Source organism: Venturia canescens, chromosome 9, assembly GCF_019457755.1.
Source record: "Venturia canescens isolate UGA chromosome 9, ASM1945775v1, whole genome shotgun sequence".
Classification (NCBI taxonomy): Eukaryota; Metazoa; Arthropoda; class Insecta; order Hymenoptera; family Ichneumonidae; genus Venturia; species Venturia canescens.
In genome coordinates this window covers 12,654,631-12,680,275 of record NC_057429.1, presented here as the reverse complement: position 1 = coordinate 12,680,275, position 25,645 = coordinate 12,654,631, and the positions used below count along the sequence as shown (strand labels likewise).

The 25,645-nt window shown below is 39.0% G+C and overlaps 10 protein-coding genes across 10 annotated transcripts; 5 read left to right on the top strand and 5 right to left on the bottom strand.

Annotated features, from left to right (window-relative positions):
* Positions 1 to 556: 556 nt before the first annotated feature.
* LOC122416298 (histone H3) lies at positions 557 to 1,166 on the bottom strand. The gene has a single exon (XM_043429087.1). The coding sequence runs from the start codon at positions 1,146 to 1,148 to the stop codon at positions 738 to 740; it is 411 nt and encodes a 136-aa protein (XP_043285022.1). The 5' UTR covers positions 1,149 to 1,166; the 3' UTR covers positions 557 to 737.
* A 172-nt stretch (positions 1,167 to 1,338) lies between these two features.
* Positions 1,339 to 1,736, top strand: LOC122416304 (histone H4). Its single transcript, XM_043429094.1, has one exon. The coding sequence runs from the start codon at positions 1,370 to 1,372 to the stop codon at positions 1,679 to 1,681; it is 312 nt and encodes a 103-aa protein (XP_043285029.1). The 5' UTR covers positions 1,339 to 1,369; the 3' UTR covers positions 1,682 to 1,736.
* A 52-nt stretch (positions 1,737 to 1,788) lies between these two features.
* Positions 1,789 to 3,188, bottom strand: LOC122416302 (histone H2B). The gene has a single exon (XM_043429092.1). The coding sequence runs from the start codon at positions 3,148 to 3,150 to the stop codon at positions 2,779 to 2,781; it is 372 nt and encodes a 123-aa protein (XP_043285027.1). The 5' UTR covers positions 3,151 to 3,188; the 3' UTR covers positions 1,789 to 2,778.
* A 341-nt stretch (positions 3,189 to 3,529) lies between these two features.
* LOC122416300 (histone H2A-like) lies at positions 3,530 to 4,079 on the top strand. The gene has a single exon (XM_043429089.1). The coding sequence runs from the start codon at positions 3,579 to 3,581 to the stop codon at positions 3,951 to 3,953; it is 375 nt and encodes a 124-aa protein (XP_043285024.1). The 5' UTR covers positions 3,530 to 3,578; the 3' UTR covers positions 3,954 to 4,079.
* Positions 4,080 to 4,215: 136 nt separating this feature from the next.
* LOC122416297 (proteasome subunit alpha type-2) lies at positions 4,216 to 6,651 on the bottom strand. The gene is made up of 3 exons (XM_043429086.1): positions 6,514 to 6,651; positions 5,509 to 5,841; positions 4,216 to 4,608 (listed from the first exon to the last, which is right to left on the bottom strand). Exons 1-3 carry the CDS (start codon positions 6,552 to 6,554, stop codon positions 4,275 to 4,277), a joined length of 708 nt encoding a protein of 235 aa, XP_043285021.1. The 5' UTR covers positions 6,555 to 6,651; the 3' UTR covers positions 4,216 to 4,274.
* Positions 6,652 to 8,217: 1,566 nt separating this feature from the next.
* LOC122416299 (histone H3) lies at positions 8,218 to 8,645 on the bottom strand. Its single transcript, XM_043429088.1, has one exon. The coding sequence runs from the start codon at positions 8,643 to 8,645 to the stop codon at positions 8,235 to 8,237; it is 411 nt and encodes a 136-aa protein (XP_043285023.1). The 3' UTR covers positions 8,218 to 8,234.
* A 197-nt stretch (positions 8,646 to 8,842) lies between these two features.
* On the top strand, positions 8,843 to 9,233 carry LOC122416305 (histone H4). The gene has a single exon (XM_043429095.1). It carries the CDS (start codon positions 8,867 to 8,869, stop codon positions 9,176 to 9,178), a length of 312 nt encoding a protein of 103 aa, XP_043285030.1. The 5' UTR covers positions 8,843 to 8,866; the 3' UTR covers positions 9,179 to 9,233.
* A 5,723-nt stretch (positions 9,234 to 14,956) lies between these two features.
* On the top strand, positions 14,957 to 25,464 carry LOC122416307 (histone H3-like). Its single transcript, XM_043429097.1, has 3 exons — positions 14,957 to 15,223; positions 17,062 to 17,076; positions 24,556 to 25,464. Exons 1-3 carry the CDS (start codon positions 14,957 to 14,959, stop codon positions 24,733 to 24,735), a joined length of 462 nt encoding a protein of 153 aa, XP_043285032.1. The 3' UTR covers positions 24,736 to 25,464.
* LOC122416303 (histone H2B) lies at positions 22,237 to 22,697 on the top strand. The gene has a single exon (XM_043429093.1). It carries the CDS (start codon positions 22,237 to 22,239, stop codon positions 22,606 to 22,608), a length of 372 nt encoding a protein of 123 aa, XP_043285028.1. The 3' UTR covers positions 22,609 to 22,697.
* On the bottom strand, positions 23,520 to 24,127 carry LOC122416306 (histone H4). Its single transcript, XM_043429096.1, has one exon. It carries the CDS (start codon positions 24,101 to 24,103, stop codon positions 23,792 to 23,794), a length of 312 nt encoding a protein of 103 aa, XP_043285031.1. The 5' UTR covers positions 24,104 to 24,127; the 3' UTR covers positions 23,520 to 23,791.
* Positions 25,465 to 25,645: the final 181 nt, after the last annotated feature.

Here is a 25,645-nt window from a genome sequence, read left to right as displayed (position 1 = left end):
ATATCCATCAATTGTGCTTGCATCTATGATATTGCTAACAGTTAAACATGTTTTTTCAAAATTCCTGTATATTTTAGAAATTGATCTATTCGATTCTCTATGTTCGAATCTTTCATTCTTAACCTAATTTTTTGAAACGTCCACGCGTATGATTTCGTGTTAGATGATAGGGTCATTGAAAATATCTATTTGCTTCATTGACATGTTTTGGAACAAGATTGATTCATTTTTTTTCGAAATTACGCAAAGTAATTCTTGTGTTCCCGTCACTATTTTCATCTGAGTATGTCGGGATTGCATAGGAGTTTGGTTTTTCTTCCAATATTTATATTTAAGAATATTCTACTCTAATACTCCGATTTTCAGGTAGCACAATCCATATATTCCCCGAAGCATCAGGCATTGCCGATAACGTGTTAATTGTTAGGAACTTACTCAATAAATATTTAAAACATTTATGTAGTTGAATCAATAAGACTTAATCGTCGATACCTGATCAAGGGAAAGGACAACATAGAATTATACTCTACAGAAAGTAATTGAGTAATATGTGAATGGTTGAAACTAAATGAATTATCCACCATCGTGTTTTTAAAAAAACCTCCAAAATTTTGTCTTGCTGGTTTCTCTTATAGAAACTTTGAGTATTGTGCATTCAAATAGATTTGAGATCAGATGTAATTCTTCGTTATTATTTGTTGGCCCTGAAAAGGGCCGTTGTGATGTCTAAAATAGACTTAAGCACGTTCACCTCGAATACGGCGTGCGAGTTGGATGTCTTTTGGCATAATGGTTACTCTCTTGGCATGGATGGCGCACAAGTTGGTGTCTTCGAAAAGACCAACCAAGTAAGCTTCGCTTGCTTCTTGGAGAGCCATTACAGCGGAACTTTGGAAACGAAGATCGGTTTTAAAGTCCTGAGCGATTTCACGAACGAGTCGTTGGAAAGGCAGCTTGCGGATGAGAAGTTCGGTGCTCTTCTGGTAACGACGAATTTCACGAAGAGCTACGGTTCCAGGCCTGTAGCGGTGAGGCTTCTTAACTCCGCCGGTCGCTGGAGCACTCTTGCGAGCAGCCTTAGTCGCCAACTGTTTACGGGGGGCTTTACCACCGGTGGACTTACGCGCAGTTTGCTTGGTACGAGCCATTCTGGATCAAGTTGATTCTTCGACAGTAAGAACGGTAATAAAGATTAGACCGAAGACACTGCCTTTTTTAAAGCCTTAGCAAGCTTGAGGATACTTCTCATTGGTCGAAGGACGAGTGGTGGGGATGACGATTGGGGGGTCTATAAAACGGGGAGCAACTGCTCCGAAATCAGTTTCGTTCTGACTTCCGACAAAGGAGTTCTACCGATTATACTTGCAACATGACTGGACGTGGAAAGGGAGGAAAGGGATTGGGAAAAGGAGGAGCCAAGCGCCATCGTAAAGTTCTTCGTGACAACATCCAAGGTATCACCAAGCCGGCCATCCGTCGTTTGGCTCGTCGTGGTGGTGTCAAGCGTATATCTGGATTGATCTACGAAGAGACCCGTGGTGTTCTCAAAGTTTTCCTTGAAAACGTCATCCGTGACGCTGTCACTTACACCGAACACGCCAAGAGGAAGACCGTTACTGCTATGGACGTTGTCTACGCTCTGAAACGTCAAGGTCGCACTCTCTACGGCTTTGGCGGTTAAATACCTTACGCCGACTAGCATCGATACACAAACGGCCCTTTTTAGGGCCAACAAATTTTTTTAACGGGAACACTATGCTTACATATTAATACTACTAGCGCTTCTTTCATAGATACGAAATGAATAATGGTTTAGATATGCAGTCATCAACCCTTACAAACGCATCTTCAGCTAGAAACTTATTTGTTCATGTGAGATAGGAGAAATCAATTGGTGATAGTGAGACTTTTGAACGCAATAACTAATTCTGGAAACGAAATGAGAACAAAAATATTAGGAACTACCACAATTCTAAAAATAATTCCAAATACGAATAATGAAAAATTGAATTGTACTGTTGTCTCAAATTTTTTAAAATTTGTTATTGAATTTTTTTTTAATTCAAATTATTTGTTTATTTTTTTGTACCCTATCACGTTCTAAATTCAAACCTAGAACGACGTGATTGGTAGTGGTTTTGTACAGTTCTATAAATACATTTTCTTCAAGAAAAAGTATTTTGCACTTTTTCCATACAGACTAACACTAATTGAGTTAAAAAAAGGCGCAACGAGTCCGCTGATTTTTTTTAACGTATATAGGAACGTATATATGCATAGTTGTCGAGAGATCTTTTACAAGCATAAGCGATCCTATGACTTGATATACCAATGGAATCATAGCTTTGAAAAGACAATAGCCCATACTTGAACCATATTTTTCCTCCCAAATGTTGAATCACATGAAATTTACAAAAATCTGACTCCAGATTAGTCGGAGGTAATCCAGAACTCCATATACGTTTGAAGTGGTCGGTTACATGTGTATTTAAAAACAGCTAACGAAGAAATAAAATGATCCAACCCTCGAGTCTTACGTACAGTATGCAAATCCTAACGATAATGACCAAGTTAAATGAAAAGTATCGAATATTAGAATAATTGTGATCACTTCGCAACTTATTATCTCATTGTTCTGTCACAATTTCAATATTAAATGTTGATTTTAGAAATCGAATTTCGTCGGACAACGGCAATTACCGTTTTGTCAACAGCATGTTCTACGTTTAGATTTTTTGTTGGCCCTAAAAAGGGCCGATTGATGTTCGTAGGAAGTAATTACTTCGAGCTCGTGTATTTAGTGACAGCTTTGGTGCCCTCACTAACAGCGTGCTTGGCAAGTTCACCAGGCAACAGGAGTCGAACAGCGGTCTGGATTTCCCGAGACGTGATAGTTGATCGCTTGTTGTAATGAGCGAGACGAGAGGCTTCAGCAGCGATACGTTCGAAAATGTCGTTGACGAAGCTGTTCATGATGCTCATCGCCTTGCTGGAAACTCCAGTATCAGGGTGGACTTGTTTAAGTACTTTGTAGATGTAGATAGCGTAGCTTTCCTTCCTCTTGCGCTTCTTCTTCTTGTCAGTCTTCGTAATATTCTTCTGAGCCTTGCCGGCTTTCTTGACAGCTTTACCACTGGCTTTGGGCGGCATGATTAAAACTGTTTTCTCGAAATCTACTTATGAAGCAGTCAGAGTACAGAATACAGAATGACGGAACCGCTTAGAGGAGTCTATATAAAACAGAAAACACTCCGATGAGCGCACTTTCTTAGTGATGAGAGTGGGGATAAAATACTGACCAGCGCACCAATGAGAGATCATATGGCTAAGTAACACATGTGATCCACTAGCGTGGCACAAAATATTCCGTCGTAGTGGGGGGAATGCATCAGGGCATGACAGATGATTGCTTTGTTCGCACTAGCGCGCCAATCGGATGCTAGCTGATCCGTGATTGGCCCGCTAGTCTTATCCCATAAAGCATATATAGGCTTGGAACGGTTTACCAGTCATCATTCGTGCTCCGACCATCGAAAGCTTCTCGTCGTGACTTTACGAGCTCCAATCACTCAATCAACATGTCTGGACGCGGCAAAGGTGGAAAAGTAAAGGGAAAGTCTAAGACTCGCTCCAACAGAGCCGGACTTCAGTTCCCCGTGGGAAGAATCCATCGTCTTCTCCGTAAAGGAAACTACGCAGAGCGAGTTGGCGGAGGTGCTCCAGTCTACCTCGCTGCCGTCATGGAATACTTGGCAGCTGAAGTTCTTGAGTTGGCTGGCAATGCCGCTCGTGATAACAAGAAAACCAGAATCATCCCTCGTCATCTTCAATTGGCAATCCGCAACGACGAAGAGTTGAACAAACTTCTCTCCGGAGTTACTATCGCTCAAGGAGGTGTCCTGCCTAACATCCAAGCAGTACTTTTGCCCAAGAAAACTGAGAAGAAGGCATAAACCTTTTACTTCGATGAGCAAACTATCGGCCCTTTTCAGGGCCAAAAATTTATTTTACGTATGAAAACTTGTTGCACAAATGTTCAATTAGTATATGCATTTTCTGTGAAATAAACTTAGTTCGAATTTATAACTCAAAGTAAAGTTTTAATACCATTCGAGTTAGCTCTTATAATTCATGAAACAACTGTGGACTATCCAAAAAATAATATTATATCTATGACCACCGGAAGAGAAGCAATCGTAAAATTGAATGAATCTGTTTTTGGTAAACACTTTTCATTATATTTATTTCATAAACAATCAAGATTCAACTACATGTTATTGCGGAATGTTCGCCAGGTAGTCTTTGACGTTTGAGGGGTCGAGCCGTCTGAAACCATTCTCATCGCATATTCCAACTTCTATGTTATCCGCTGTCATTTGACCCTCAAAACCTTCTATCAGTGTGAGGATTGCTGTGTGAACGGCATCATCGAGTTCCAAATCTTCGCTGTACCTCTTTTCCAAAAATGTCTTGCCGTTTACAAAATTTTTTCCCATTGCGGTAGCTTTCCATGCAAAATAAGCACCAGATGGATCACATTGAAAGAGATGCGGCTTGCCGTTGTCCCAACCGCAGATCAGGAGAGATACGCCAAACGGACGAACACCGCTTTAAATGAAAGTCAAATCGTTTTCGTTAATCGATATTTCCTCGTAGATCGAATTTTAAAGTTGCAACTATTTTGCACTTTTCTGCTCTCCGATAAAATCATGAAATATCAGTATAATAAAATATATTGGAAAAATTATTGTACAATAAATAATCATAATTAATATAACTCTACTGGAGGAACTTTGGTAATATTTATAAAATTATCACGTCAAGAGACGTTACAGCAAATCGACTTAAATTTATCAAGTTAAACTGTAACTCATTGAAACTATCAGCTACTCCTCGCTTTGCAATAGCATGGAAATTAATAAGAAAATCTGTTAATATTCTGAACACATATATTTTGAGAGGTGTCTTTGATTTGTTTCACTTGCAAAACACCTGTTCTACACAGAACTCAGAGAAAATTCTATATTTAATTTTTGATTATCAAGCGTCAATTTTTTTTATATTCAATGTAAAAAACATAGCGTATGATCAATTTATTCGATTGTCTCATAAATTAGTTTATGTTTTACAAAATTTGGTTTCTTTTGATGTACGAATCTCAATTCTTGTATTTCTTATTCTGTGGAAAAACGATTTTTTTAAAAAAGATTGGCTATAATAGATCAAAAAAGCATAGTATTTATTGCATAATTCTACTACTAGTTTTTTTGGTGGAACTGCTCACAGTATAATATTGATTTTATTTTTTTGCAAGGAAGTATTTGCAACCATTTTGCAGCCCAAGATTTCCCAAGATGTATTAAATGATTAACGTTTTAAAAATGTATGACTCTTCCCCTTTTTCTGTATTATTTTTGGAATCTTGTTATTCGGTTTAGAATATTTATCCTTTGACAGTTGACTAAAGAATGGGATCGTTGTGCTAAAATATATGTAGAAACAAGTTACCCGGATTGAGTGTACTCCTGCATGAGCATGGCAACTCGTTGCACAAGTTGAGCAGTTGGTATAGGTTCCTGGTAAATCAGAAGATACTGTTGGGCCATTTTACGGGCCTGTTTAACTAGCAGTCGATAGTCTGGGCCCATCCCGCTATAAACCATTCCAATGTGCTTCGTTATCATTTCCACTTTGTTCACGCTGTGTTCTTCGTAGAGAATAGATTTGTGTTTGTTTTCCGTAGCAAGGACAATGCCATTGGAAGCCTTGATGCCAACGCTGGGAGCACCAGCTGCAACTGCTGCGAGAGCATACTCAATCTGCACCAGCTTGCCCGAAGGACTGTTGAGAATATAAAAACGTTTTTATCATTATTTTTGAATTTATTATTTAATGAATTTTATGATATTGTGCATAGAAACTTTGGGCTCTGTCAAAAGAGAGTTATCTTGTTTTCCTACAGTACAGCAAACTTGTACAGTTTTTGAATTATTTCAAGACACTTTATTATTCGGACTACGGCTCTTGAGCTAATGTTGAGTTTGATACTTTTCAAGAATGCAATATGCCTGAAGAAAGATATCTTTTAAAAGGTCTACAACACATAATAATGGTATTCATTTTTATTATATTTTATTAGAAATAGGTAAAACTATATTGAACCCTTTTTGGGAATGTGACAGAGTGATTTCAGAAAAAATTCCAATTTTGAAAATAATTTAAATTAAGTATACTGGGAAAAAAATTTCCTTGCATTCTCATGTAGCAATAGTTAAAAATACTGGACTCTTATAGAAATTAATGTTCTTGATAGAGGAACAAAAATTATTACAACGATCCAGTCATGCAGGGCGATTATAGTTCATTAAAATGCTGGACAAAAATTAGTGAGGTTAGACATGTTTAATTGTTAACAGAATTGCTATTTCGCGACGGTATAAAAAATGTCGAATGATTGGAGGATCTAAAATACTTTATTTTTGCGAATAGTAAGTATTTTTATGCAATATTTACCTGAATGTTGTTAATGAAAAACTGTATCTTTCTGATGCCATGACAATCAAGTTTGGCGGCTTTGGCGCTTTGACAACACTGAAATCACTAATATTGGAACGCGCACTTTGTGTTCCGAGAGAGAAAGCGGCGGTAGGAAAGCTCTTCCTTGTCTCTCCCATCTGCGCGTGTCTGTACGCACGGTTGTACCGTCTGAACGAAAAATCGTTTTCTGGCTTGCAACACCTTCATATTCAAGGTCATAGTTTTCGCCAATTTTCACTGTCAACTAATTTTTTAAGCGTCTTGTACCAGCAAAGTTTCGTCGTCGTCATTTCCATAAAGAGATCAGTGCCAAAGACCAACTAATCTCGACCATGGAATGAATGATTCCACGCTTGAAAATGATTTCCTGTTCAAACTGTACGGTAACAAATGCGTCTGCGCACAGGCGTGTGCAATCAGAGCGAAAGAGAGAGAAAGAACAGCTTACCTACAGTTGGTTTCTTCATTGGAACGCTTTGTTAATTTGCGACGAAGGATCTCCGTGAACTTGGCTAACTGATATTGAATTCCGATCTTTTAAAAATCATATATTGGACACTTCTGTTGGTGATTGTCGATACAAAACGTGAACAAAACCGATGCTCTAGTTGAGGTGAATTATCAGTTGTTCGGTCCGTAAAAATGTTACACAGTTTATTCTTATTTTATTATTAGCTTGATTTTTGAAAGAAAATATGAATACGCGTTATTCTCATTTTATCCGAGAATAAGGTGTAACTGACAGATCACAATTATAGCAAAACCAAGACCAAAAATCTGTTTGAAGTTAGCATTTTTATTATTTTGAGATAGCATGCATTTTTTATATCACGGAAACGATGTTTTCAAACTTCGAGAAACTGAGAAAAAATGCAGTGCTTTGAATCGAAGCTTTTAGGATTTTTTCACGGCACTTTGAGATTAACCTTTAGAGGGGAGCGGGTTTGAGAGTTGAAATCGCCCTTGAAAAGTGCTCAAATTAGTATCTGATATCACGTATCAATTAAATATAAAGTTCATATTACAGGGCGAGCCGATATATCGGCTTTCCGGTCCTCTAGAGGTTAAAAAATTACCCACAATATCTTTTGTTTTTCCATTATATCTTCATCCAAAATCTATCCGATGATTTCCTCGTGAAAATTATTATAACACAAGCTCCAAATATCAATCTGAGTCCGTTATTATGAATCACTCACCGGCAAAACTTGTATCTCCAAGTGGTTATACTTTAATATTGATACAGATAATGGTTGAATTATCTGACGAATTTTTTGTGAATTCGTGAGTCAATTGCAATGTGGTTCAATAATTCACGCGTTTAAAATCAAATTACCAAGTGGCAGATGAGCTGGAAAAGTATCTTGAATTATCGATTGTTACCTGAACTGATTATCAAAGGTAATTGTTCAAAGATTTTTCACCCGTAGTCTTCTATTGAGAGGCCAACTCAAAAGGAGACAAGTCGAAAAATGGTTATGTTTAGGTATGTAAAAATCCGGCAGGGCTCACATGGACGATTTTACACTATTTGGTTATCAATATTGTGATCACGGATTGAAAAAAAATTAATCCAGTTGAAAATCCATAGTTAGTCTTGTTATTACGGCTATATAAAATAGAGAATATGCGATCAGACAGTGCTACGTTATTATTTGATGGCCCTGAAAAGGGCCGTTGTGATGTCTAAAATAGACTTAAGCACGTTCACCTCGAATACGGCGTGCGAGTTGGATGTCTTTTGGCATAATGGTTACTCTCTTTGCGTGAATGGCGCACAAGTTGGTGTCTTCGAAAAGACCAACCAAGTAAGCTTCGCTTGCTTCTTGGAGAGCCATTACAGCGGAACTTTGGAAACGAAGATCGGTTTTGAAGTCCTGAGCGATTTCACGAACGAGTCGTTGGAAAGGCAGCTTGCGGATGAGAAGTTCGGTGCTCTTCTGGTAACGACGAATTTCACGAAGAGCTACGGTTCCAGGCCTGTAGCGGTGAGGCTTCTTAACTCCGCCGGTCGCTGGAGCACTCTTGCGAGCAGCCTTAGTCGCCAACTGTTTACGGGGGGCTTTACCACCGGTGGACTTACGCGCAGTTTGTTTGGTACGAGCCATTCTGGAGCAAGTTGATTCTTCGACAGTAAGAACGGTAATAAAGATTAGACCGAAGACACTGCCTTTTTTAAAGCCTTAGCAAGCTTGAGGATACTTCTCATTGGTCGAAGGACGAGTGGTGGGGATGACGATTGGGGGGTCTATAAAACGGGGAGCAACTGCTCCGAAATCAGTTTCGTTCTGACTTCAGACGAAGGAGTTCTACCGATTATACTTGCAACATGACTGGACGTGGAAAGGGAGGAAAGGGATTGGGAAAAGGAGGAGCCAAGCGCCATCGTAAAGTTCTTCGTGACAACATCCAAGGTATCACCAAGCCGGCTATCCGTCGTTTGGCTCGTCGTGGTGGTGTCAAGCGTATATCTGGATTGATCTACGAAGAGACCCGTGGTGTTCTCAAAGTTTTCCTTGAAAACGTCATCCGTGACGCTGTCACTTACACCGAACACGCCAAGAGGAAGACCGTTACTGCTATGGACGTTGTCTACGCTCTGAAACGTCAAGGTCGCACTCTCTACGGCTTTGGCGGTTAAATACCTTACGCCGACTAGCATCGATACACAAACGGCCCTTTTTAGGGCCAACAAATTTTTCTAACGTGAACACGATGCTTGCATATTATTAGTCTATTATTCCTCAAATAGATGATGTGAGAAATTTAACTTCTCGAGACAGATGCAGACGTTTACAACTGCAGGCGCATTTTAAGTAGATATTGCAGTATATGTCGTATTACAAATTCGTCAGTGATCTGATCTTCAAGCCTGAGTTAATGGATACTCTAACTAAATTCACTTCTGAAAAAGTTCATACTCAGCTTACACCAATAAGACACTACATTTTCGACTATGTTTGATAAATTATATCATGATAATCGCATGACCTTTTCGGTAACATTTTTGACATTTATTTCGCAATTTGTCGAATGATGTTAATCGATGTGATAGCTAATATTTTTATTAAATTCATGCAGTGTCAAAAAGTTTTCTAGAATAGTTGAGAAAGTTCTCAATTACAATTAAAAAATCTCTCAATCGAGCTCTGAATATGTTTGACTCGAGTCATTGTACTGATAATTCGCCAATGTGATATGTAATAGCTGTCCAATGTTTTTGAATCACATCTGACTTTTTTAGAGGGGTAGCCGTGATATCATTGGTCAGTGATATATTTTGGAGGTGCAATGTTTACCCCGGAGTAATACTACTGTATATGTTGACCAAAAAAATCATATACTCAACTAGGTGCATAAAACATCTGCAAAAAAATGTCATCGCTGATTACGTGATAGCAGCACGCCCTGAATTTTATCATGTGATCACGAAAAACTTGACGATGGCGCTTTCTTTATCCAATCCATTTTCGCCCTTTCCACGTTCAATAATGAACAAAAGCTTAGACATGTCAGGAATGACGCAACTGTATTAACTGACTAATGTCCGTTTTCTCCGACGATTTTAAATTCAGTTCCATTATTCTCAAATCGTTTCGCCATAGGATGAACTGAGTGTGAACTTAGTTTCATTTTGGAGTATCTACATAAAACGTGCATAAGAGGCTCGAATTACGAGGGTTTTTTGGCTATCCCTTCCATGTCTCCTTTAGCCAATGAAAACGTCCGAAATGCCCAGTACGGCTATAAATGACGACATCCCAAGTGGCGATCATTCGAGACTCCTCTAAGCGGTTCCGTCAAGGGTGATCACGAGCCTCAGAAAAAGATTCTGGATTCTGGATTCCGGATTCGACTCGCGCGACTCGACTCAGAGAGGAGGCGACGCAGGAAACTTTTACTCTAGTGTAAAGAAAACAGGAAAAATAACAGAAAAAAGAAAAGTGAAACTGATTCTACGCCAAGGTGCGTCGAAAGATTCAGAAGGACCCATTAATAATTCCCTCAACATGGGAAAAAATTCAAAAAAACGGAGAGCTCCGGCAGCGGACGATCCAAGTGAAGCCAACAACAAACAGACCAAAATCAGGGTGAACGCGCAGGCAAGAGACCAAATCGACAGTCTTTCGGAATGCGAGTCGGAAAGCGATATGTCAACGACTTCGCAGCAAGAGACAAAGACAGAAACTAGGCAACAAAAGGTGCCACCGATTATCATCAATAACGAAAAGCTCACGGCAGAAGACAAAGCAAAACTACATCTCAACATCATTAAAAACTTCAAAGGATCAACTCTAAAATTCACCAACACGACAATAAACGTGCAACCAAAAACGCAGGAGGACGCAGCCAAACTTATCAAACAGTTTGAACAAGCCAAATATGACTTCCACACCTATGCAACAGCAAGTCAAAAAATCAAAAAATATGTCATCAGAGGACTCCCAGCCTTAGATGAAAGCCACATCGAGGAAGATTTAACCGAAGCAGGCTTCAAACCCATCAAAATCAAAAAAATGAACCAGGGAGCAAATGGAAACCCCAACAGAGTGTTATACTTTGCCTCATTCGATCCGGAAACAAACGCCAGACAACTAAGGGCAATACGCAGCATTTGCTCGGTTATCATCACTTGGGAAACTTACAAAAACCCGAAAAAAATTGCACAGTGCTATAGATGCCAAGGCTTTGGTCATGGCACAGCATTCTGCCACAAAGAACCAAGATGCGTTAAATGCATGGAAAAGCATTTGACCAAGGACTGCGGAAAGGCCCCGGAAACAAAGCCGCAGTGTACGAATTGTGGCGGGGAGCATCCAGCCAACGCTACATCGTGCGAAACGTACAAACAACATCTCAAAAGAGTAGCAGAGAAACAACAACAAGGGGTCAAAATGAACAACCGCAGCAAAGCAGCGAGCAGAGAACCAGTTCCAGGACTGTCCTCTTTCCCACCGCTTCAGAGCACAATCAGGACAGCAGGCAGATCATCCCACCAGCACCAAAACATAGAACAACGAACTACAGAACGACGAGATGAACGCAGCAGCAATTCCTCTTACAGCAGTAAGGTAATTCAGGATCAAACAGGTAACAGAGACCCAAGATTTAAAGATAAAACAAGCATAGAATCACAGCAAAACAATAACACGCAGAATAGACCAATAGTAACGCACGAACAACAACAGTCCATAAACGACAATGACTCATTTACAAATATAATAAAAGAAATGCAAACCTTGAAGACGTTATGTGATTTCAATAAAATGCTCAGTATGTTTAAAGAGCTAAACACAAAACTAGTAAACTGCTATGACCATGTTTCCAAATGCCAAGTATTCTATAACGTCATCCTGAAGTATGTATAGAACAACGCATTCGATAAAAAATGAGCTAAAAATCTTGCACTGGAATGCTAATGGTATTAAGAGCAAGGCTAGAGAAGTCATGAATATTATAGATAGATATAAAATAGACATCCTATTATTAAATGAGACAAAGTTACTTACAAACCATAAATGTAAATTCCCGGGCTATAAGTGTTACAGAAAAGATAGGCAGGGGAACATGACAGGAGGCGGAATAGCCATTTTTGTAAAAAATAACATAACGTGCTCAGAAATTAACCTCGACACAACAAATATTGAAGCGCATGGTATCAAACTACAAAACAACCAAATAATAGTATCAGTATATGCCCGACCGCAAATAAAAATAAACACAGCAGACTTAAATAAAATATTCGCATCTGGGAACTCGGTGTTAGCTGTCGGGGACTATAACGCAAAGCACAACAACTGGCACTGTACAAACAATAATGCCAATGGAAGAACAATATTCAGATATACCTGTTTCTCAAGTATATCGCTTTTAGCTCCGGATAACTACACACTATATCCTTACAACCACGCACTTCCAAGTGTAGTAGATTTTGCGTTGGTTAAAAACATGAACAGCCTCAAAATCGAAACCCTTAATGAACTAGACTCAGATCATCTACCCGTAATGATACATTTGAATCATGCACAAGTGCAAACGATAGAAAGTCACCACCTCAACTACAAAAAAGCGGACTGGGAAAAATTTTCAGCACTGTTAAACGAAAAAATCACCTTAAAAACCAATTTAAAGAGCGAAACTGATATAGATAATTGCACAAAGGAGTTAACAGATCAGATTAAAGAAGTGATAGAACTCTCAATTCCAATAACAAAGCTAAAATACACAACACCAACACTGCCAGAAGAAATCGTTAAGATAATAAAACTCAGAAATAAGATGAGAAGAAAATTTCAATCTACGCAAAACTTGTACTACAAATACATACGTAACCTACTCTCCCACACAATTAAAAAGAAAATTAAAGAACATTCTAATACAGCATGGGAAAACAAACTGAAAAGCTTAAAGGTTCAAGACAACTCTATCTGGAGAATGGCAAAGGCTTTCACCAGACAAGCAGCCACTACCCTCCCCACTTTACATAGCACCCAGGGGCTAGCCATTAGTAGTAAGGAGAAAGCGAACGCACTTGCAGAAAACTTTGAAAAGGTGCACCACATAACAGAAGACATGAGCTCGCGAAGGCATAGCGCACTCATCAATTCTAAATACAGACAATTAACAAGTACAGATATAAACGCAAACGATATCAGCTATGTTACCCCAAGTGAAATAGCGCAAGCAATTAAACAACTGAAACCCAAAAAAGCACCGGGGCCAGACTCAATACAAAACATAGTGCTAAAACACCTCCCAAGGAAAGCGATAGTACAACTCACATACATATTCAACGCAAGCTTCAAAAGAAGTCACTTTCCAACCAGCTGGAAACACGCCAATCTTTTAGCCTTTCCCAAACCTGGAAAAGACAAACTTTTTCCTCAAAACTATCGTCCCATTAGCCTTCTGTCAACCATGAGTAAGGTATTTGAAAAAATCATACTGGCTAGACTGAAAATACACGAACAAACACATAAGCAACTAATACAGGAACAGTTTGGTTTCAGGGAACAACATAACACAGTGCAACAGTTAGCGAGACTCACAAACCACATTAGTGAAAACTTTAATAAAAACAAATCTACAGCGCTCGCTCTTCTAGACATAGAAAAGGCTTTTGACACCGTATGGCACAAAGGACTGATATTTAAGTTAGGAAGATTAAACATCCCGCTGTATCTAACAAAAATAATAGCCAATTACCTCAAAAACCGAACGTTCACAGTACTGGTAGATGGAGAAAAATCAGACACCCAAAAAATAGCAGCCGGAGTTCCCCAAGGATCCATACTGGGGCCTGTTCTATTTCTGTACTACATAAACGACATACCGAAAACCAAAAACACTGAAATTGCGCTGTTCGCAGATGACACAGCAATCTATGCAAGCTCGTGGAGCAAAGCACTGGCACAAAACCATGTACAAAATCACCTCAACTTAATAGCCGAACACTTTAACAAATGGAAAATAAAAATCAACGAATCAAAAACAGAGCTTGTAATCTTCAGCAGAAAAAACAAAAAAACTAAAACCCCAGCATTCACAATGAACAACACAATAATAGAACCCAAAAGAGCAGTAAAATATCTAGGAGTCACACTAGATGACAGGCTGACGTTTACTAAACATATAGAAACAATTAAAAGGAAAGGGCAAGCAATAAAAAGCATGCTTCATTATCTAATAGGTTACAAAAGTGCACTAAGTGAGAAAAACAAGCTACTCTTATATAACGCTATCATTAAACCCATAACGCTCTATGCCTCACCAATATGGGGTAACACATGCAAAACTAACATAAGCAGACTACAGGTATTCCAAAATAAAATATTACGAGCAATCACTAAAGCTGAATGGCATGAAACAAACAGAAGCATACATGAACTATCTAAAGTCAAAACAATTAAGGAAGAAATATACAACAAGACAGAAAAGTTTTACGAGAATCTTGATCTCCCAATCTTAAAAAACATAGGCACATACACACACAAGAATGCGCCATTCAAAATAAAATATAAACTACCGCATCACATATTACTAACATCTTAAGAAACTATTACTGTTAAAACTGTACATTCTGTAAATATTGTAAATACCACGTTAAGTTTAAGCATAAGTTAAGTAGGATTAAGGAAAACACATGACAAACAGGTACTTTTTTCAACTTTTAACCTGTAAATAATAACCCAACATAAACACTCTGAAATCAAAAACACATAACAAAACACACAAAACAAAAATATAAGCTAGTTAAATTCCAAGGAATAGGTATAGCAAACCAATCCAAAAATGTACAAACAACTTGTAGAGAAAAACATGAATAAAAGAGATTTTTAAAAGTTAAAAAAAAAAAAAGTTAAAAAGGCGATCATTCAGTGTTGATCCGTTGACTGAGTTGATCTCTTTCGTTAAAAAAATGGCTCGTACCAAGCAAACTGCGCGTAAGTCCACCGGTGGAAAAGCCCCCCGTAAACAGTTGGCGACTAAGGCTGCTCGCAAGAGTGCTCCAGCGACCGGCGGAGTTAAGAAGCCTCACCGCTACAGGCCTGGAACCGTAGCTCTTCGTGAAATTCGTCGTTACCAGAAGAGCACCGAACTTCTCATCCGCAAGCTGCCTTTCCAACGACTCGTTCGTGAAATCGCTCAGGACTTCAAAACCGACCTTCGTTTCCAAAGTTCCGCTGTAATGGCTCTCCAAGAAGCAAGCGAAGCTTACTTGGTTGGTCTTTTCGAAGACACCAATTTGTGCGCCATTCATGCCAAGAGAGTAACGATCATGCCGAAAGACATCCAGCTTGCTCGTCGCATTCGTGGTGAACGTGCCTAAGTTCATTCGCAAATCATAACGGCCCTTTTCAGGGCCAACAAATAATAACGAAGAATCATATCTGATCTCAAATCTACTTGAATGCACAATACTCAAATTTTTTCTATAGGAAAAGCCAGGAAGACGTCAAATTTTCGAGTTTTTTTTAGAAACACGATGGTGGATCATTTAGTTTTAACTGTTCACTTATATATAACTCAATTACTTTCTGTAGAGAATAATTCTATGTTGTCCTTTCCCTTGATCAGGTATCGACGATTAAGTCTTATTGATTCAACTTTATAAATGTTTTAAATATTTATTGAGTAAGTTCCTAACAGTTAACACGTTATCGGCAGTGCCTGATGCTTCGGGGAATATATGGACTGTGCTACCTGAAAATCGGAGTATCGGAGTAAAATATTCTTAAATATAAATATTGGAAGAAAAATCAAACTCCGATGCAATCCTGACATACTCAGATGAAAATAGTGACAGAGACAAGAATTACTTTGCGTGATTTCGAAATAAAATGAATCAATCTTGTTCCAAAAAATGTCAATGGAAGTAAATAGATATTTACAATGACCCTATCATCTAACACGAAATCACACGCGTGGACGTTTCAGAAAATTAGGTTAAGTATGAAAGATTCGAATATAGAGAATCGAATCGATCAGTTTCTAAAATATACAGGAATTTTGAAAAAACATCTTCTAATTGTTAGCAATATCATAGATGCAAGCACAATTGATGGGTATATTCGGAATGGAGTGTTTCTTGAAACGAAAAAAGTGTCGACGGTGAAGTTGATGACCAATACTCAAACTAGTGTAATATGAAATCGGGTGTTCAATTCGTAATAAGGGTCGAAATGATTCAATTTGCACACGTGAAAAATGAGATCGACGAAAACAATCAATATATGGCAAAATATGATTGGAAGGAGAGAATAATATTCAGCATGTTCGAAATAGCGCCTAGAATTGAACTCGAACAATTTACTCCATCCCTGTTAACGCAGGGTTTTGTGACTGCCAGGAATATGGCGGTCATTGATAGCTGAGAATATTGAAAGTTTTAAATTTCTTTTCAGCCCTCCGGGCGGAAAGTGGCAACTTTCGGCCCGCTGCGCGTGCCGAAGTTGCCGCATTCCGCCTGCGTCGGACAGAAAAATCGTATACACTCCACGGGAGTGAAATTAGAGCACCTCAAACCGCGTGCTTATCACCCTCGCCTTCGGCTCGGGTGACAATTCTGCCCGCGGTTTGAAGTAGTCTATTTTCCCTCCCTAGGTGTGTAATATACTATTACATTTGTTCCTTTCGAATGGCATTGTCAATGAAGCGACGCTAGTGTTGGAGCAAGTATGATGCATCATGTAAGTGAAATGGACTGGAACGTAGGTAAAAAAGAGAACATATTGATTAAATGATGCTACAATACTGTAAGATTTGTGATGAATGTTCTTCGTAAAAATATTTGTTGGCCCTAAAAAGGGCCGTTGTTTTATCGAAGATGAATGTTTAGGCTTTTTTCTCAGTTTTCTTGGGCAAAAGCACTGCTTGGATGTTAGGCAGGACACCTCCTTGAGCGATAGTAACTCCGGAGAGAAGTTTGTTCAGCTCCTCATCGTTACGGATGGCCAATTGAAGATGACGAGGGATGATTCTGGTTTTCTTGTTGTCACGAGCGGCATTGCCAGCCAACTCAAGAACTTCAGCAGCCAAGTATTCCATAACGGCAGCGAGGTAGACTGGAGCACCTCCGCCAACTCGCTCTGCGTAGTTTCCTTTACGGAGAAGACGATGGATTCTTCCCACGGGAAATTGAAGTCCAGCTCGGTTGGAACGAGTCTTTGACTTTCCCTTTACTTTTCCACCTTTGCCGCGTCCAGACATGTTGATTGAGTGATTGGAACTCGTAAAGTCACGACGTGAAGTTTCCGATGTTCGGAGCACGAATGATGACTGGTAAACCGTTCCATGCCTATATATGCCTTATGGGATAAGACTAGCGAGCCAATCACGGATCAGCTAGCATCCGATTGGCGCGCTAGTGCGAACAAAGCAATCATCTGTTATGCCCTGATGCAATCCCCCCCACTGCGACGGAATGTTTTGAGCCGCTCTAGTGGATCACATGTGTTCCCTAGCCATATGATCTCTCATTGGTGCGCTGGTCAGTATTTTATCCCCACTCTCCTCACTAAGAAAGTGCGCTGATCGGAGTGTTTTCTGTTTTATATAGACTCCTCTAAGCGGTTCCGTCAAGGGTGATCACGAGCCTCAGAAAAAGATTCTGGATTCTGGATTCCGGATTCGACTCGCGCGACTCGACTCAGAGAGGAGGCGACGCAGGAAACTTTTACTCTAGTGTAAAGAAAACAGGAAAAATAACAGAAAAAAGAAAAGTGAAACTGATTCTACGCCAAGGTGCGTCGAAAGATTCAGAAGGACCCATTAATAATTCCCTCAACATGGGAAAAAATTCAAAAAAACGGAGAGCTCCGGCAGCGGACGATCCAAGTGAAGCCAACAACAAACAGACCAAAATCAGGGTGAACGCGCAGGCAAGAGACCAAATCGACAGTCTTTCGGAATGCGAGTCGGAAAGCGATATGTCAACGACTTCGCAGCAAGAGACAAAGACAGAAACTAGGCAACAAAAGGTGCCACCGATTATCATCAATAACGAAAAGCTCACGGCAGAAGACAAAGCAAAACTACATCTCAACATCATTAAAAACTTCAAAGGATCAACTCTAAAATTCACCAACACGACAATAAACGTGCAACCAAAAACGCAGGAGGACGCAGCCAAACTTATCAAACAGTTTGAACAAGCCAAATATGACTTCCACACCTATGCAACAGCAAGTCAAAAAATCAAAAAATATGTCATCAGAGGACTCCCAGCCTTAGATGAAAGCCACATCGAGGAAGATTTAACCGAAGCAGGCTTCAAACCCATCAAAATCAAAAAAATGAACCAGGGAGCAAATGGAAACCCCAACAGAGTGTTATACTTTGCCTCATTCGATCCGGAAACAAACGCCAGACAACTAAGGGCAATACGCAGCATTTGCTCGGTTATCATCACTTGGGAAACTTACAAAAACCCGAAAAAAATTGCACAGTGCTATAGATGCCAAGGCTTTGGTCATGGCACAGCATTCTGCCACAAAGAACCAAGATGCGTTAAATGCATGGAAAAGCATTTGACCAAGGACTGCGGAAAGGCCCCGGAAACAAAGCCGCAGTGTACGAATTGTGGCGGGGAGCATCCAGCCAACGCTACATCGTGCGAAACGTACAAACAACATCTCAAAAGAGTAGCAGAGAAACAACAACAAGGGGTCAAAATGAACAACCGCAGCAAAGCAGCGAGCAGAGAACCAGTTCCAGGACTGTCCTCTTTCCCACCGCTTCAGAGCACAATCAGGACAGCAGGCAGATCATCCCACCAGCACCAAAACATAGAACAACGAACTACAGAACGACGAGATGAACGCAGCAGCAATTCCTCTTACAGCAGTAAGGTAATTCAGGATCAAACAGGTAACAGAGACCCAAGATTTAAAGATAAAACAAGCATAGAATCACAGCAAAACAATAACACGCAGAATAGACCAATAGTAACGCACGAACAACAACAGTCCATAAACGACAATGACTCATTTACAAATATAATAAAAGAAATGCAAACCTTGAAGACGTTATGTGATTTCAATAAAATGCTCAGTATGTTTAAAGAGCTAAACACAAAACTAGTAAACTGCTATGACCATGTTTCCAAATGCCAAGTATTCTATAACGTCATCCTGAAGTATGTATAGAACAACGCATTCGATAAAAAATGAGCTAAAAATCTTGCACTGGAATGCTAATGGTATTAAGAGCAAGGCTAGAGAAGTCATGAATATTATAGATAGATATAAAATAGACATCCTATTATTAAATGAGACAAAGTTACTTACAAACCATAAATGTAAATTCCCGGGCTATAAGTGTTACAGAAAAGATAGGCAGGGGAACATGACAGGAGGCGGAATAGCCATTTTTGTAAAAAATAACATAACGTGCTCAGAAATTAACCTCGACACAACAAATATTGAAGCGCATGGTATCAAACTACAAAACAACCAAATAATAGTATCAGTATATGCCCGACCGCAAATAAAAATAAACACAGCAGACTTAAATAAAATATTCGCATCTGGGAACTCGGTGTTAGCTGTCGGGGACTATAACGCAAAGCACAACAACTGGCACTGTACAAACAATAATGCCAATGGAAGAACAATATTCAGATATACCTGTTTCTCAAGTATATCGCTTTTAGCTCCGGATAACTACACACTATATCCTTACAACCACGCACTTCCAAGTGTAGTAGATTTTGCGTTGGTTAAAAACATGAACAGCCTCAAAATCGAAACCCTTAATGAACTAGACTCAGATCATCTACCCGTAATGATACATTTGAATCATGCACAAGTGCAAACGATAGAAAGTCACCACCTCAACTACAAAAAAGCGGACTGGGAAAAATTTTCAGCACTGTTAAACGAAAAAATCACCTTAAAAACCAATTTAAAGAGCGAAACTGATATAGATAATTGCACAAAGGAGTTAACAGATCAGATTAAAGAAGTGATAGAACTCTCAATTCCAATAACAAAGCTAAAATACACAACACCAACACTGCCAGAAGAAATCGTTAAGATAATAAAACTCAGAAATAAGATGAGAAGAAAATTTCAATCTACGCAAAACTTGTACTACAAATACATACGTAACCTACTCTCCCACACAATTAAAAAGAAAATTAAAGAACATTCTAATACAGCATGGGAAAACAAACTGAAAAGCTTAAAGGTTCAAGACAACTCTATCTGGAGAATGGCAAAGGCTTTCACCAGACAAGCAGCCACTACCCTCCCCACTTTACATAGCACCCAGGGGCTAGCCATTAGTAGTAAGGAGAAAGCGAACGCACTTGCAGAAAACTTTGAAAAGGTGCACCACATAACAGAAGACATGAGCTCGCGAAGGCATAGCGCACTCATCAATTCTAAATACAGACAATTAACAAGTACAGATATAAACGCAAACGATATCAGCTATGTTACCCCAAGTGAAATAGCGCAAGCAATTAAACAACTGAAACCCAAAAAAGCACCGGGGCCAGACTCAATACAAAACATAGTGCTAAAACACCTCCCAAGGAAAGCGATAGTACAACTCACATACATATTCAACGCAAGCTTCAAAAGAAGTCACTTTCCAACCAGCTGGAAACACGCCAATCTTTTAGCCTTTCCCAAACCTGGAAAAGACAAACTTTTTCCTCAAAACTATCGTCCCATTAGCCTTCTGTCAACCATGAGTAAGGTATTTGAAAAAATCATACTGGCTAGACTGAAAATACACGAACAAACACATAAGCAACTAATACAGGAACAGTTTGGTTTCAGGGAACAACATAACACAGTGCAACAGTTAGCGAGACTCACAAACCACATTAGTGAAAACTTTAATAAAAACAAATCTACAGCGCTCGCTCTTCTAGACATAGAAAAGGCTTTTGACACCGTATGGCACAAAGGACTGATATTTAAGTTAGGAAGATTAAACATCCCGCTGTATCTAACAAAAATAATAGCCAATTACCTCAAAAACCGAACGTTCACAGTACTGGTAGATGGAGAAAAATCAGACACCCAAAAAATAGCAGCCGGAGTTCCCCAAGGATCCATACTGGGGCCTGTTCTATTTCTGTACTACATAAACGACATACCGAAAACCAAAAACACTGAAATTGCGCTGTTCGCAGATGACACAGCAATCTATGCAAGCTCGTGGAGCAAAGCACTGGCACAAAACCATGTACAAAATCACCTCAACTTAATAGCCGAACACTTTAACAAATGGAAAATAAAAATCAACGAATCAAAAACAGAGCTTGTAATCTTCAGCAGAAAAAACAAAAAAACTAAAACCCCAGCATTCACAATGAACAACACAATAATAGAACCCAAAAGAGCAGTAAAATATCTAGGAGTCACACTAGATGACAGGCTGACGTTTACTAAACATATAGAAACAATTAAAAGGAAAGGGCAAGCAATAAAAAGCATGCTTCATTATCTAATAGGTTACAAAAGTGCACTAAGTGAGAAAAACAAGCTACTCTTATATAACGCTATCATTAAACCCATAACGCTCTATGCCTCACCAATATGGGGTAACACATGCAAAACTAACATAAGCAGACTACAGGTATTCCAAAATAAAATATTACGAGCAATCACTAAAGCTGAATGGCATGAAACAAACAGAAGCATACATGAACTATCTAAAGTCAAAACAATTAAGGAAGAAATATACAACAAGACAGAAAAGTTTTACGAGAATCTTGATCTCCCAATCTTAAAAAACATAGGCACATACACACACAAGAATGCGCCATTCAAAATAAAATATAAACTACCGCATCACATATTACTAACATCTTAAGAAACTATTACTGTTAAAACTGTACATTCTGTAAATATTGTAAATACCACGTTAAGTTTAAGCATAAGTTAAGTAGGATTAAGGAAAACACATGACAAACAGGTACTTTTTTCAACTTTTAACCTGTAAATAATAACCCAACATAAACACTCTGAAATCAAAAACACATAACAAAACACACAAAACAAAAATATAAGCTAGTTAAATTCCAAGGAATAGGTATAGCAAACCAATCCAAAAATGTACAAACAACTTGTAGAGAAAAACATGAATAAAAGAGATTTTTAAAAGTTAAAGTTAAAGTTCCGTCATTCTGTATTCTGTACTCCGACTGCTTCATAAGTAGATTTCGAGAAAACAGTTTTAATCATGCCGCCCAAAGCCAGTGGTAAAGCTGTCAAGAAAGCCGGCAAGGCTCAGAAGAATATTACGAAGACTGACAAGAAGAAAAAGCGTAAGAGGAAGGAAAGCTACGCTATCTACATCTACAAAGTACTTAAACAAGTCCACCCTGATACTGGAGTCTCCAGCAAGGCGATGAGCATCATGAACAGCTTCGTCAACGACATTTTTGAACGTATCGCTGCTGAAGCCTCTCGTCTCGCTCATTACAACAAGCGATCAACGATCACGTCTCGGGAAATCCAGACCGCTGTTCGACTCCTGTTGCCTGGTGAACTTGCCAAGCACGCTGTTAGTGAGGGCACCAAAGCTGTCACTAAATACACGAGCTCGAAGTAATTACTTCCTACGAACATCAATCGGCCCTTTTTAGGGCCAACAAAAAATCTAAACGTAGAACATGCTGTTGACAAAACGGTAATTGCCGTTGTCCGACGAAGTTCGATTTCTATATCAACATTTAATGTTGAAATTGGTGACAGAGCAATGATAATAAGTTGCGAACTGAAATCAAGTGATCACAATTATTCCAATATTCAATACTTTTCTTTTAACTTGGTCATTATCGTTAGGATTTGCCTATTGTACGTAGAACTCGAGGGTTAGGTCATCATCATTTTATCTTTTCGTTCGCCTATTTTGAAATGCGTATGTGCCCGACCAGTTTAAACATGGAGTTTTTGGGATCGCTGATCTGACCTGGTCAGATTTTTGAAAATTTCATGTGATTTTACATTCTGGAGAATAAAAAAATGGATTAATTTAGTCTGGACTATCGTCTTTTCGAGGCTATGATTTAATTTGTATATTCAACGCATAGTATCGCTTATGGCCTGGAAGGATCTCGGAATAACTATGCATCGTAAATAGTATATATACGTTAGAAAGAAAATTAAATAAATTAATAAATTACGTTAAAAAGAAAGTAAAGATAAAACGATAGGAAAAAACGAATTCGTTGCGCCTTTTGTAACTTCATTCTTTTTCCTTTGAAGTTTGCATGGGAAAAGCGTACAATGCTTTTTTTTTTAAGAAAATGTACTTATCGAAATATACAAAACCACTAACAAGTCGTTTTAATTTTGAACGCAAGTTTAGAATGTTATGCGTACAAAAAAATAAATATAATACAGTAAAAAAATTAGCTGATGAACGAGATTTTGAATAACCTCATCGATAAGAGATCCAATTTTTCATGTTCGTATTTAAAATTTTTATTTTAGAATTTTGGTAGTTTCAATATTTCCTTCTCATATTGTTTTCGTAATTATATTTTATTGCGCGTTCAAGTCTCATTTTCATCATAAATTGATTTCTCCTACCTTGCACATGGTAAAATAAGTTTCTAGCTGAAGATGCTTCTGTAAGGGTCGATGACTGCATATCTAAATTATTACTCATCTCTTACATCTGTGAAAGTAGCGTTATTAGTATAAATATGTAAACATCGTGTTCTCGTTAAAAAAATTTTTTGGCCCTAAGAAGGGCCGTTTGTGTATCGATGCTAGTCGCAGTAAGGTATTTAACCGCCAAAGCCGTAGAGAGTGCGACCTTGACGTTTCAGAGCGTAGACAACGTCCATAGCAGTAACGGTCTTCCTCTTGGCGTGTTCGGTGTAAGTGACAGCGTCACGGATGACGTTTTCAAGGAAAACTTTGAGAACACCACGGGTCTCTTCGTAGATCAATCCAGATATACGCTTGACACCACCACGACGAGCCAAACGACGGATAGCTGGCTTGGTGATACCTTGGATGTTGTCACGAAGAACTTTACGATGGCGCTTGGCTCCTCCTTTTCCCAATCCCTTTCCTCCCTTTCCACGTCCAGTCATGTTGCAAGTATAATCGGTAGAACTTCTTCGTCGGAAGTCAGAACGAAACTGAATTCGGAGCAGTTGCTCCCCGTTTTATAGACCCCCCAATCGTCATCCCCACCACTCGTCCTTCGACCAATGAGAAGTATCCTCAAGCTTGCTAAGGCTTTAAAAAAGGCAGTGTCTTCGGTCTAATCTTTATTACCGTTCTTACTGTCGAAGAATCAACTTGCTCCGGAATGGCTCGTACCAAGCAAACTGCGCGTAAGTCCACCGGTGGTAAAGCCCCCCGTAAACAGTTGGCGACTAAGGCTGCTCGCAAGAGTGCTCCAGCGACCGGCGGAGTTAAGAAGCCTCACCGCTACAGGCCTGGAACCGTAGCTCTTCGTGAAATTCGTCGTTACCAGAAGAGCACCGAACTTCTCATCCGCAAGCTGCCTTTCCAACGACTCGTTCGTGAAATCGCTCAGGACTTCAAAACCGACCTTCGTTTCCAAAGTTCCGCTGTAATGGCTCTCCAAGAAGCAAGCGAAGCTTACTTGGTTGGTCTTTTCGAAGACACCAACTTGTGCGCCATTCACGCAAAGAGAGTAACCATTATGCCAAAAGACATCCAACTCGCACGCCGTATTCGAGGTGAACGTGCTTAAGTCTATTTTAGACATCACAACGGCCCTTTTCAGGGCCATCAAAAAATAACGAAGGCTCTAATTCCGATCACAAATACTTTTTGTCATGAGAGCGTAATAATGAGACGTTCTTTTTTTCTGTAATTTTATTGAAATTTCATTTTTTTTCTCCATCAAAAGCCACGGTAATGGTATCACATCACGTAATAAATCTTCAGTGCAACACTCGCTCTCCTCCAAAATCGAGAAATTGCAGTAAAGAAAGAATGAATTGCAACATTAGTGGAGCCAAAATTCAGACTTCATATTTGAAAATTTTTTCTTGGGTTCTAACTAAAAACACAAAACTAAATTTAGTTTCCAATACTGAATTATGTATTATGGTGTGGACTCGAGTCACTACATAATTGTAATCCCGACAGCGAGGCGGGAAATATAATTCATGACAATTATATATGTTTGGAAAAAAACTAAAAGAAATCTCGGAGCCGAAAATTGCAAATCAAATTAGTTTAAACTCAATCCCAAATCTGCACGAATATCTTCAACGAGACAGTCATTACCTTTCAACATCAATGAATGTTACTCAACAGATTCTAGTCTTTCGTTCAAGTGGGAAAAACTAAAAGTGTTGCGAAGTTGGTATTAACAATTTACATAATCCAACATTAGTAAAAGCAATGTTACTTGATGTCAGGGAAATTTTTTATCAATATACATCTGTATATCTTGTATATGACAGCAACAAAAATTTATATGCATTATTGAAAATTTCTAGAAAATCGATCATTTCCGATCCGGAGTTACTCCAAAAATTTACGAATAAAACTGGAGGGTTGGTAGATACTTGTGTTGCACCGAATGCATTATTTTTTAAATTTGTCTATTTAACTCGGTGGTTTTGCTACCTTTATGACTTGTCCCACTCGAA

Excerpts from the sequence above, each read along its gene's own strand:
- LOC122416298 (XM_043429087.1), bottom strand. The coding sequence starts at position 1,148 with ATGGCTCGTACCAAGCAAACTGCGCGTAAGTCCACCGGTGGTAAAGCC.
- LOC122416304 (XM_043429094.1), top strand. The coding sequence starts at position 1,370 with ATGACTGGACGTGGAAAGGGAGGAAAGGGATTGGGAAAAGGAGGAGCC.
- LOC122416302 (XM_043429092.1), bottom strand. The coding sequence starts at position 3,150 with ATGCCGCCCAAAGCCAGTGGTAAAGCTGTCAAGAAAGCCGGCAAGGCT.
- LOC122416300 (XM_043429089.1), top strand. The coding sequence starts at position 3,579 with ATGTCTGGACGCGGCAAAGGTGGAAAAGTAAAGGGAAAGTCTAAGACT.
- LOC122416297 (XM_043429086.1), bottom strand. The coding sequence starts at position 6,554 with ATGGCATCAGAAAGATACAGTTTTTCATTAACAACATTCAG. Across the intron at positions 5,842-6,513 it reads TTTTCATTAACAACATTCAG|TCCTTCGGGCAAGCTGGTGC; the intron begins GTAAATATTGCA and ends TATTCTCAACAG. Across the intron at positions 4,609-5,508 it reads CAGGAGTACACTCAATCCGG|CGGTGTTCGTCCGTTTGGCG; the intron begins GTAACTTGTTTC and ends TTTCATTTAAAG.
- LOC122416299 (XM_043429088.1), bottom strand. The coding sequence starts at position 8,645 with ATGGCTCGTACCAAACAAACTGCGCGTAAGTCCACCGGTGGTAAAGCC.
- LOC122416305 (XM_043429095.1), top strand. The coding sequence starts at position 8,867 with ATGACTGGACGTGGAAAGGGAGGAAAGGGATTGGGAAAAGGAGGAGCC.
- LOC122416307 (XM_043429097.1), top strand. The coding sequence starts at position 14,957 with ATGGCTCGTACCAAGCAAACTGCGCGTAAGTCCACCGGTGGAAAAGCC.
- LOC122416303 (XM_043429093.1), top strand. The coding sequence starts at position 22,237 with ATGCCGCCCAAAGCCAGTGGTAAAGCTGTCAAGAAAGCCGGCAAGGCT.
- LOC122416306 (XM_043429096.1), bottom strand. The coding sequence starts at position 24,103 with ATGACTGGACGTGGAAAGGGAGGAAAGGGATTGGGAAAAGGAGGAGCC.